At 38.4% G+C, this 11,919-nt stretch overlaps 1 protein-coding gene across 8 annotated transcripts in view; it reads left to right on the top strand.

The window, feature by feature from the left end:
* Positions 1 to 11,688, top strand: part of RBMS1 (RNA binding motif single stranded interacting protein 1) — a 205,847-nt gene extending 194,159 nt beyond the window's left edge. For 5 of the 8 annotated variants that reach the window (XM_028510725.2, XM_028510727.2, XM_028510726.2 and 2 more), the window contains exons 10-15: positions 1,755 to 1,802; positions 2,695 to 2,745; positions 5,598 to 5,708; positions 6,846 to 6,926; positions 8,181 to 8,265; positions 9,007 to 11,688. In XM_028510725.2, coding sequence (XP_028366526.1) covers positions 1,755 to 1,802; positions 2,695 to 2,745; positions 5,598 to 5,708; positions 6,846 to 6,926; positions 8,181 to 8,258 — 369 coding nt within the window. In that variant the 3' untranslated portion in view covers positions 8,259 to 8,265; positions 9,007 to 11,688. The remainder of the gene's footprint in view (positions 1 to 1,754; positions 1,803 to 2,694; positions 2,746 to 5,597; positions 5,709 to 6,845; positions 6,927 to 8,180; positions 8,266 to 9,006) is intronic. The other 3 variants (XM_028510729.2, XM_028510730.2, XM_028510728.2) reach the window with 2 other exon arrangements.
* The last annotated feature ends 231 nt before the right edge of the window (positions 11,689 to 11,919 follow it).

The following is an 11,919-nucleotide window of genomic DNA, read 5'->3' on the forward strand; positions in this document are numbered from 1 at the left end:
GACAGGACCATTTTAAGGGAGTTCTATTACAGACAAGTAGGAATATAGTTCTCTTTAGTTGTCTGTTGAGATCCTGTGTGACTAAACTAAACTTTTGTGTAGTCTTGTTTTTTAAACAATTGAATTAGATGTTGTAGCCCTGATTTCTGGGGTTAGGGGGTTGCAGTATCTGATAACTGTGTTTAATTCAATTCTGCAAGCCTCAGTTTCCTCATCTTTAAAATGGGGATAATAATAGTTTCCATCTCATAGGCTTGTTATGAGAGCTAAACGAGAGTCCAAATAGAGCGTGGCACATTATCCTGGCATATCATTAGCGCTTAGTAAATGTTAGCTGTGGTTATTATCATCATTAATGTGCAGGATTAGCTGGCTGATGCAAATACATTCATTATACTTTTTTAAACTGATTGATTAGTGAGCATAAGCCATATGTTCAAAGTTTAAGAACATAAAAGTAACCTTGAATGACAAAGAGCAGTGATTAAATGCACTGAAACTGAAGTTTTTTTAAAACAATATTCATAGCCTCCCTCAGCTTTTAGGTTCTTTTCTCCTCCTTTCCGTAAGTTGTCTCTTATTTTTTTCTCTTATTTTTATGCTGGTGTTTTAATCTGCTGAACGTACTATTCACTTATTAAATGCCTCTTCAATCACTTTGGACTTAACATTTCTGTGTCTTCCTTGCCTATGTAAAACTCTGAGATCTGCTCTAGTGCATTTTCCCTAATTAACAACTCCTGTATCTGATATTGAAGGTAGTCTTCTTTCTAAACTATTTGAACTTGGAACCCCTTGCCATTAATGGATATCACTAAAAATAGGTATATTCTCAGGCAAATGGAGGATTGTGCATATTAATCTGAATGTATGCTGCTGTAGATAGATTACAGCTGGTAATGCATCTCCCTGCCACCTCTTTTCTATAAAAGCAATGAATGTTTTAGCCACAGAACTGTTTCATAGAATTTAAAAAATTAGGCTGATTTTGGGAATAGATTTGATATACTTAACTGGAAACAGCATTTCATTTCAGAGGCCTGATTTTCTTCTCCTGGGCATTCTGTGTTTCCCCAAGGTACACAGAATGTGGAACCTTTTTCATTTGCCTGACACTCACTGTCGTAACCTCAAAGACTGATTAACCCACTAAGTTCAGGGGCCCAGTAGGGTCAGCACATGGGCTTTAGGGGGTCTTTCTGTGATTCCTATAAATCATTTGCAAACTGTTGCTTGTGTGTGTGCATTTAGTTGGGGAAAAAGGCCTGTTTCTTTCATCAGTTTTTCAGCAGGCTCCATGACCCAAACAAGGGTAAAAAAAACCAGTAGCAAAAAAAAAAAAAAGTAGCACATAAATTATTATTCCCATTTTTTAGTTAGGGAAAAATGAGGAATTATCATTGACAGCAGCTGATTTGCTGCTTAAGGAAGAAAACTGAGTTAGATGTCATGGCTCCCTAACCCCATAATGCTGTATTAGATTATTAAGATCACTGAAGCATACAAAAAAATAGGAGCATCTGGCCAAATTGGGGTCTGCAGGGAGCTCCTCGCCTCCCCGTGACTTATTCAGTGGAGGCCTTGTACTTGTGTTGGAGTGGGCTTTTCTCCACTAAACCACCATATGCTTCTATAATTGAATTTGAGAAATTGGCATCTGCAAGAAAACCACCAGTACCCCGATGGGGAAAGGCTGCAGTCCAGATAACTGAAATGTTAACAAGGCAGAAGCACTTAACTTTGGTCTGCCTTAGGTGGCAAAGGAACCCAGAGAAAACAAGTATCGGGGCTCTGCTATCAAGGTAAATCATAATACATTCTTCCCCCATGACTCTTCCATCTCTCTATAGAACCTTTGAAGTTAACAGTAGGGGATAAGACTCAGGAGGGTTTTGTTGCTAAGAATTGGAGACTGGAACTTATTCTAAAAATCACATAGTCTCTGGAAAGCTCTGGGCATCAAGAAATAGACTGCTTCTTTTTTCCCCTTGAATGGCAGACTGCTTTCTTTCCTGCCACAGAATCTGACTCTCACATCTTATTTCTCAGTCCAGAGGGTCTGCTGTGTGGATGCCCTGTTGACTGTAGACATCAAGGTCTAGTTAGTGAAGTTTAACTTCGTAAATCTGAATTTTAGATTTTTGTTTTCCACACTAGCTAGAAATTATTGACCACCAAACAAGATTTCTGACCCTAATGAATGTCTTTGGTCCTTGGTATCAAAGAGGGATTAAATTTGATTATTCCTTTCAAATAACCACATACTTTATGGATTAGTTCATAATAAGATGTGCTGGAATTAATTCTCATTCATCGGTATTCCTGAAGCACCTAGTTCATACCTTGATGATAGCACTTTTCATTATTGATTTGAGCTGTTTACTTATTTTTCTTGCTTAGACGGTGAATTTTTGAGGGTGGGGCCCATGTCTTATTCACCTTTTCCTCTTTGGTGCCTGATACTCAGTAAATACTTCTTGAGTGGGCAGATGGAACCTGTATTTAAATAATCATTTCATCCTATTCAGAGTGACCAGTTTGCCAAGAACTCTGCCTTAGTAGTCTTTTTAATCATTGAGAGTATTGTTTCCTTATTTTCCTTCTGTAGATCTTAACATGATTAAAAGAGTTATAGAGAAATAGGTAGTGTTCCAATGGAAATCAATGTTTCTTTCAAAATCCTCCCTTCTCCAGGTGCAAAGTCCTTCTTGGATGCAACCTCAACCATACATCCTACAGCACCCTGTAAGTTTCATCGCAATGGCTTTGTGCTTTGCAAGTAAACCATGTATGTGTTGAAACCACTCTCTGGGTTAAAACCATTTGCCAAAGAAGATTTGGCAAATTTTAAGCATGTATCATGAGAATGTACAAACTCATTATAAAACTCTCACTCATCTTTGTCTTCAAACAAATTGGTAGTTGACAGTAAGTTAAATTTGCTATCTATTAGAGCTTAAAATATATCACTTTGGAGGTGGGGCACCATTTTCTTCCTCATACCAGTTTTGTAGGAGATTGTTAAACTGAGTTTTCAACTTTTAAAAATTTTTAAATTGTAAGGTTTTTAAGTTGCAAAATTTCATCAGTACTTGGGATGAAACCTAATTTTTTTACATTATGTTTAATGCAAAACATGTTCAAAATTGTTCTACAGATTTTTTAAATCGATTTTAGAGAGGAAGGGGGAGGGGAAAGAGAGAGAAATCTTCATTTGTTGGTCACTTATGTATGCTTGACATATTGGGGCCACACTCTAACCAACCAAGCTTCCTGGCCAGAGGCAAGATTGATCTAGAGATTTCTATCAGAGTTACTTAGCCTCTCCATAGAAACTCTGAGTACAAAAGTAGTAACATCTTTGGTAAATAAATGTGATTTCTTAAGTGACATGAGCATTTGTTACATTTATGTATACATTATATTTAATTGAGTTACACTCCACCTTATTAGCATATTTAATGTGTTTTTAAAAATACATAAAATCCAGTTAGTTGAATTAAAACATGGGTTTAAACAGTTGATAAAATAAAGGTGAAGAACAAAGTCACACACACATACAAGCTCAAAATCCCCAGCACACTGACTGCCATACTCGCCATGGGAAAGCCACGTCTTTGGCCCTAAGCTTTCTAGTAACAAATGCAAAATGGGAGTCTTGGTAAGCAAGATAGCTAACAGCACTTACAGGATAAAAACAGATCAGTTGTTTGGGAAAAGCACACTATTCTTGACCTTAAGATGAGACAGGGATTTCTCTCAGGACACCTAAAGAGAACACTGAGGTCACGTGTATGAAATGGTAGTCCAGGGACGAGTTCTGAACAGAAGGTGGCTGAGATGAGTTTGAAGAAGCAAATAAAACATGTTCAGTTGCTAACACAGGAGAGGAACTTTGTGCTGTCTGTATAAACACTTACATATATGTTTCTATATGCACACATGCATCCACACACATCCCTACTCATGTATGTACACTTACACCCACACGTATGCAGGGGTTCATGGCAATGTGTGTCCCTCTTGTGAAATGCTGGAAAGGAACTCGCTTTTCGTGGGGGTTTCCCAGCAATAGCAGTTCCTGCAGATGGAGGGGGAAAGGAGCAGGGCCCTCCCTCAGCGCATCCTGGGCTTCTGCGTCATTTCCATGTTACCATCCACTTTTTGATGATACTAATTAAACCTTTAAAAAGGAAAAACTTCTTATGAGATATATTAACAGCAAACTTTCTGACACACACCTATATTTTCTTATCAACTTTTAGAGACAAAGCTGCACATATCTCAGTTTAACATCTATAAGGTGACAGTCGTGTGCAGGAGGCTCCTGTCTGAGGACTCACTTCCTTTCCCACCCAGACCTAGCCCACCTGCAGCCAGAGCTGCAGTGCCCGCCTGCACACTGGTCTCTGCCCTCAAGTGCGTACCTAATGTCAATAATCACAGTGCATTTAAGGGATAAGTCCAGTACATTGACACCAAAAACTTAACATTAATCTTGCAGTGTTAGAATAATTGTATTCTCAGATAATTGGGTGATTGCAGAAGTGTGAGGGATAGTATAATCTATAAGAATATCATATAGGATAAATTAGAGAAAATGCAAAAATCCAGGAATAGAAATAAATTTTGGTTTATGCAGTCAGTGTGCCTTCCATTATGTAATTATTAAAAACGATGATAATGACAGTCATGCAGTAGGTTAAGTAAACATTTATAATGGAATGTTAAGTTAAAAGCAGAAGGTCAGGACATGAAATTGTTTGTGCACCTTCCTTCCAACTTTGTAGAACATGCCACAGTCAGAATCAGGGCAGCAGTACCCTGGCAGTGCCAACAGTGAGGTACTACAGAGAGAGGATGGGCAATGGGTGTTTCTCTTTTCTTTTCTTTTTTCCCCTGAGCTGGGGTTTCGTATCAGCTCACCACTGGATTGCACCATCCAAACCACATGTCTGTTTTTCTTAAACTGTATTTAACTTTTAATGACTAGAATTTTTTAATGAAACCAGAGAATCTGAAATTGGTTTATTCATTGTATCTGAATTGGTGCCCCCACCGACCCCAAATTGTAGCTGACAGTTCTGGGAAATGAACTGAGGGAATGAAGAATGTGATCTTGACCCTGACAGCCTGGTGTTGAATCGAATGACTGTCTATGTGGAACTTTTTTTTTTAACAAAACACCATGTTTATAATATTCAGTATATTATTTTGTGGTCTCATAAAACATCAACTGTCATTTATTTTAAAAATAATTAAGTCTTTTATTAACCTAGCCAGGGAAAAATAATTTGCATTTCTTGCTATAGCTCCTCCTGCTAGATTAGCTTACTCTACAGTTAAGTGAAGGCACAGGGAGAGATGTTTAATGCAGGGATTGCTATAGAGCAGGTGCTCTTTAAAAAGTCTCAGGAAGCACAGTCCAGAAGATTTTAAGGAAATTATTTATGATACCATTTACAAGTTTGAGGGAGGGTTATTTTTGCTTTATATTCCTCAACAAATAGGCATTTCATTTGCAAAAGGTGATTACAGAATCTTAACCCCTCCCTCTTACGTTGTATCTTTTGTTGCTCTTGTCTCCGACTTCCCAGGGTGCCGTGTTAACTCCCTCGATGGAGCACACCATGTCACTACAGCCTGCATCTATGATCAACCCTCTGGCCCAGCAGATGAGTCATCTGTCACTAGGTGGCACCGGAACAGTAGGTGGCAAATTCATATCATCTGTCTCAGCAAACAGAGGAGTGTAAATTAATGCAGCTGTGCCTTCCCTATCAATTACAGGCTCTATGATATCAGTGATTATGTCTGACCCCCTAACACCCTCCCAGGTTGCCTTCATAGTAAATACTCGGATATTTCTTGATTAATTGATATCCTAAAAGTTGGTCCTCTGGGTGTCTCTTCACTGTCTGAACATAGCACCCATACATACATGACTAACCACATCCAGCCCTAATGACCAGGGTCATTCATTCACACTGGCAGACCTGGTCTCATGAAGCCAAAGATCAAGGTGATACATGGTGGTGAAGGCAGGGGATTTCTCCTTACGTATTTCTCTTATGGAATTTGGGGACATTGAATCATGATCTATGTACTGAATTATTTCCCCAGAGTCCAGGAGACTTAGTTAAGTATTGAGTTTGAGCTGATACCATACCAGATTAACCTCCAGGGTTGACTTGGGCAGCACCTGGCTACGACAACCAAAGGCTTTTAGTTCAGACCACATCTGTGGTGGCTTACAAGAACAAATGGTAGTGTGTTTGCCCCACTTACTTTCAAAACTAGCTAGCTTCTTGAAGGCTGAACCAGGGCCACACACATCCAGTGAGACTGACTAAAAGCTCTCCTGACTTTGGAAAAAGAGACCTGTCAGCATCAGGAAAGCACAGGTCCATTTTCTGTTCTGCAGTGACCTGTTGAAGTCCTAGTAAGTCACTTTTCCCTTGGGCTTCTACTTGCAGAAACAATTTTGGATGCTAGTTCAGGGGGGCTGCTAAAAAGTAATGAGGCCATTTGAGGAGACATCTTCTAAAATAGCACATTAATGATGTTAAATTATTGACGATGAGAAACCTTAATGACCTTCACCCATGTGCTTCTTTGTTAGGAAACCCAAAGAAAGGTGGGATTTCTACTTTGACAAATTCAAACAGTACAAAACATTCATTTGCCTTTCATATGGTGCACTGAGGTATACTAATTAAATGTTGAGCCCATTTAAATTTCTTCTTTGAGACTCCCAAATACTTGTCATCCCCTCTCAAAATTCACCAACTTTCAGAATTCTGCATGGCTTGTCCTGGCCCCTCTGACTCCGTTCTTCTTTGCAGTACATGCCTGCAACATCAGCTATGCAAGGAGCCTACCTGCCGCAGTACACACATGTGCAGACGACGGCGGTTCCTGTGGAGGTCGGTACAGGCTGTCCAGTGGCCGTTCTGAAGATGAATAGTTTCAGAAATGAGTAAATTAGGTGGAACTCAGTGGAAAATCAGCCAAAAGTCAAACATTTGCCCGAAGATCTGAGTTTAGAGGGAGTACACACATCATCAGCGCTTCAGGGCTCTCTGTCCTCTGTCCCATAAAATGGTGCTTACAGGCAAATTCAGATAAAGCTGGAGTCTGTAATTCAAGTGTCAAGGATTGTATCAGTAATAATAGTAACAAAAAGCCATCAGTTATAATTAAGATACTTGGGGAAAACTGATGTTTCAAAACTTTAACAGGTGTGAGAAACAGAGCATACCTGTTTTTGTAAAGGCTGTTCGTAGAGCAAAATAACTCTTAGTTCTTGTCCTGGAAGATACTAATATGACATTGATATGAAAGAAGTCTGACATTTGATTTAAGATTTGAATAAAGCTTGGACAAAAGGGTATTTTCCAGCAAAGTACCCTTGAAACTCCAAGGAAATTCATCAACCCAGTCCATCCCACCCTCTGGGCAGATCCCATGGGTTCCAGTTCCAAAAACAGCTATAGAACTGTGTCTGGATGTCGGGGGAGGGGGGTGGGGGATGGTCCTTGTTTGGCTTGCTTCTGATTCATTTAATGTTGTGCAACTATTGACGATCATAGTTACCAGAACCCAAAATCTCTTACCTGCAATTCTGAAATGAACCAAAAAAAAAAAAAAAAAAAACCTAAAAATTCTTTTTGTAACTACTTTAGCAAAAATTTTGACCTGCAACAAAACCCAACCCGAACTGATGCAGGACAAAAATGTGTACTCCACTTTGGGTATATTCATGTCTTCCAGTGTAGCCCTGTTAATATGATTGATCATGAGGCACTGCCCTAGACCCCACTGAGTGTATTCAATGAAAAACTGCATATGCACACTGTATTTCAGGTCCTAAACTCTGAGAACACTGAATTCCAAGTCACATCTGCCCCCAAGGGATAAGAGATGTGTTGGATAAATTGTAGTTTAGTTTGAAGAGACAACTCCTAAGTGTTGGGGTGGGGGGGTTCTTTGAGTCTGTCAGATGTTTGAACTTCTTAGGGAAATAAACTTGAAAGCTCTACATGACCTAAAGAAAATCACTTTTTAAAAACATTACTTATAAGGAGTGCTTGTTTTGAAGATGTTGGACTCAGTCAGACCTGGACAGCAGCATTTGAATTTCATTGCTCACATGTCTCATCTGTTCTGCTTTGTTGTAGGAGGCGAGTGGTCAGCAGCAGGTGGCTGTAGAGACGTCTAATGACCATTCTCCATATACCTTTCAACCCAATAAGTAACTGTGAGGTATGAGAGAAAGGTCGCTGTAACTGTAGGGCTCAGGCCAAGACAAGTCTATGGTTCCTTTACAAAATTGAACTCAGAGTAACTCAGATATTGTCCCACTGCTGCCATCATGGCCAGGGAAGCCAATGTTATCAAAATGCCAAAATCGGTGACTTTGTGGATTTGGCAGACTAAGTATTCTGCCCAAAGGGGGCTGTGTATATTGAAATCAAATGTATGTTTATTCTGTCTTCCTCCTTACCTCTTCCCCAAAACCTGTAACATGTTAGAAAATACTGGGGACCAAATTTGTCCTACAGTACATGTATTTTACATTTAGCTTCCTTTGAATATTCACAGACTCCAGGAAATATAGCATAAGAGTTTGTATAACCTAGCACTGCAAGATTAGCAGCAGCTCAACTATGAATGTAATGTCAAAGGTTGCATCCCAGCTCTCACTTGGACCACAGATCTGAAAACCTTGTACATTACCGTGCAGATTGCGGTCAAGTAGTTATGTGGAACTTGGGTTTCTCGTTGCTCTCGCAAAAGTATGTTGCAACTCCCAGATTTCAGAGGTAGACTCAAAGCACAGAAAGTGACCCTCAGCTCCAAAGTTTGTATTTATTGGTCTACCACAATGATGAACACGGCCTTTTCTAAACACCTTTATCTTTTAAAACAAGAAAGAGATCACAAAGCTCAGTGGTGTGATAGCAACTGTACAAAAAGCATTTGTCTTTTATTTTTCTCTTCCAGATATACAGAAGGGTGTTCTTACATGAAGAAGGGTGTGAAGGCTGAACAATCATGGATTTTTCTGATCAATTGTGCTTTAGGAAATTATTGACAGTTTTGCACATGTTCTTGAAGACGTTATTTATAACGAAATCAACTAAAACTATTTTTGCTATAAGTTCTATAAGGTGCATAAAACCCTTAAATTCATCTAGTAGCTGTTCCCCTGAACAGGTTTATTTTAGTAAAAAAAAAACCAAAAAAAAACAAAAAACAAAAAGAACAAAAACAAAAGATTTTTATCAAATGTTACAATGCAAAAAAAAAAAGGAAAAAAAGAGAAAAGAAAAAAGGAAAAAAAAAGAACACTTCAATTTTCTGGGTATGCACAAAGACCATGAAGACTTATCCAAGTGCATGACCGGATTTTTGTGGTTTTGTTCATTTTGTGTTTGATTTGTGTTTTTTTCAGCTGTATGAAATGGGCTTTCTGACGTTCAACTAGTCCGACTTCCCCCACGGTGTTCTGTGCTTGCAGTGCGAGTGTTGCTGTAATTCAGTGTTGCCGTCAGTGTCTGTCTTCGCTTTCCATTTTTCTTTCATCGTAGTGTGAAGTGTCTTATCCTTTTCTATGAATTCCAATTTGCCTTAACTCTTTTGATGCTGTAGCTGTTTCAGTAAAAGTTAGTTCAAACTAATGATGTAGAATGCTTTGACCAAATGAGCTGGTCTATTATGCCTTGTAAAACAGCAGCATAGGGCTTTTAAAAGGTAGTCAATAAAAGTTGCTGACATTTTGGCTTTTTTAAATATGTAGTAGGTGTTTTTAATGATTTTTCACATAACGTGTAAGGTAGTGAAATGCAAGAAGGGAAAAATGTTTTGTGTGAAACACATTTTCTGACTGGGGAACTTTTAATAGGGTAAATCGTTTGTAAGGCTGTACACCAACAGCTTCTTCTGATAGTTTGACTGATTTAGGATATCTGCTGTATGATGCAATGTAAAGTCCTTTTTGCCTTTTTTCAGGAAAAAAACAAAAAAAACCTAACTTGATGTTCTAGATTTAGTGTAGGTAGTGTTGGGACTGGGGGTGGGGGCGGGGGAGGGGAGTCCCCGACTGTTTTGTCCTTCCTTTATACTAATGATAGTGCTTTAGAGTGAGAATTCTGCCTGAGATCTGGCAAACCGAAAAGTGTTGCTATTGCAACTAAATGGCAAAAGCTAAAAGTAAGGATTTATCTTCAAACATAAGCTGAGATATGGATAGAAGCAAATCGATTGGCTACTAGCTCTCTCTCTCTCTCTCTCTCTGTCTTGCTCTCTCTCTCTCTCTTTCTCTCTCTATTACGTAAATTTGAGAAATAAAAATTACTTGGCACTTTTAAAGGTAACTTCACCAAAGACCGAAGAGCCAGTAACCAGTAGCTCCAACTCGTCTCAGCATCACATCTTCTGTGCTCTTTATTTTTGCCGGACCAGTTTGCGGTTAGGAGAATGTGCCTTTTTTGTACCTTTGCATTTAGGTTTTATAATTTTAATTGATGTATGGACACACACAAACAAAAAAGCATGAAGGAAGATTTGGATCCAAGCAGTGCCACACTTTACATCATCACTACAAGTGTTAAGTGTAAAGAAAAACCAATTTTGAAACTATGAAATTCCTGATTCATAAATACACAGTTATTTCTACTTTAGTGCATATAAGATGATTCACTGTTATTAAAGCTCTTTTAGTGCATATTGCATATGTTTGAAAAGCAACGGTAAATTAAGTTGTCTTCCAAAACTGTGTACTTGTCTGGTCAACTGTGTGTGATCAGTTATCTACCTCAGAGTCTGTTTTCTTTTGTGCTGGGGCAGGTAGCTGGCCCTCCCTGTTTCCACAGACCAAATCCTCCTAGCTCAGGAGCTAGGCCTAAGCAGTTATGTCTTTCAAGTGTTTTTTTAGTTCTTAAATTTTATGCTTGTATTTGATTATAGATGTCAGTGACATTTCATAGTTTCAAAAGTCCTTGCTGCTCTGAGAAGTGTAGATTCTATTGAAAATTACGTAGTCATAAGAGAAATGTGTTTTTGTTTTTGTTTTTTGTTTCCTTTTTTAAAGTTGTGGTATTATTGGTTCTATGCTCCCTGGAATATTACTGCTTTGTGAAAGTCCAGACTGAACGCAGCACCCTCCTTGTACCTAGTACATTTATAAACCTGGGTCTCTCACTACTTGATATTTTTGCATTAGTTAAGACAGAAATTTGATAGTTCAGTTCGAGGGGAGGGCAAGTTTGCTGCTAGAAATGTCTGAACTAAGTGCCATACTCGTCTGGGTAAGATTTGGGAAACATAACCTCTGTACATAAAAAAAAAAATCAGTTAAACATCACATAGTAGACAGCCATTAAATTATAAAAAAATTAATTTATGAAGAAAGACCTTTTGTACAGATTGAAAAAAAGATTTTCATAGAGATATCTATATGATCAAGAGAGTTAATTTTTTATTTTGTTTTACTAGTGCCACAAACTTGCCAGTGGTAACTTATTTGTCCGGTTCAAGATAACTCTGTAGTTTTCTTTCCTAGGACTTGTTGACTCGTTGTTAAAACGCCAAAAGACATTTTTGAACTGTACATTTGATCAGATTGTTAGCTTTTTCTGTTTTATTTCTTTTGAGACCTTTGAATAAAAAACATCTGAAATTTTATTTTTTGTCAGTTTTTTTTCCGGAGATTAAACTTGTGTCAGGATCTTATCTGACCTTCTTGAGCTCAGTAGATTAGTTTGAAAGTGAGTCAAAAATTATTTTCAATTCAGTAGGTACTTGAAATACATTTTCTTCAAAAGAATTGGAAAAATTTTTCCATGCCCTCTGTTTGGTTATTTCAATGTGTCCAGGGACCACAGACATCAGCCATTAAGCTCACCACATTTCACC

Source organism: Phyllostomus discolor, chromosome 4 (genome assembly GCF_004126475.2).
Source record: "Phyllostomus discolor isolate MPI-MPIP mPhyDis1 chromosome 4, mPhyDis1.pri.v3, whole genome shotgun sequence".
Taxonomy (NCBI): Eukaryota; Metazoa; Chordata; class Mammalia; order Chiroptera; family Phyllostomidae; genus Phyllostomus; species Phyllostomus discolor.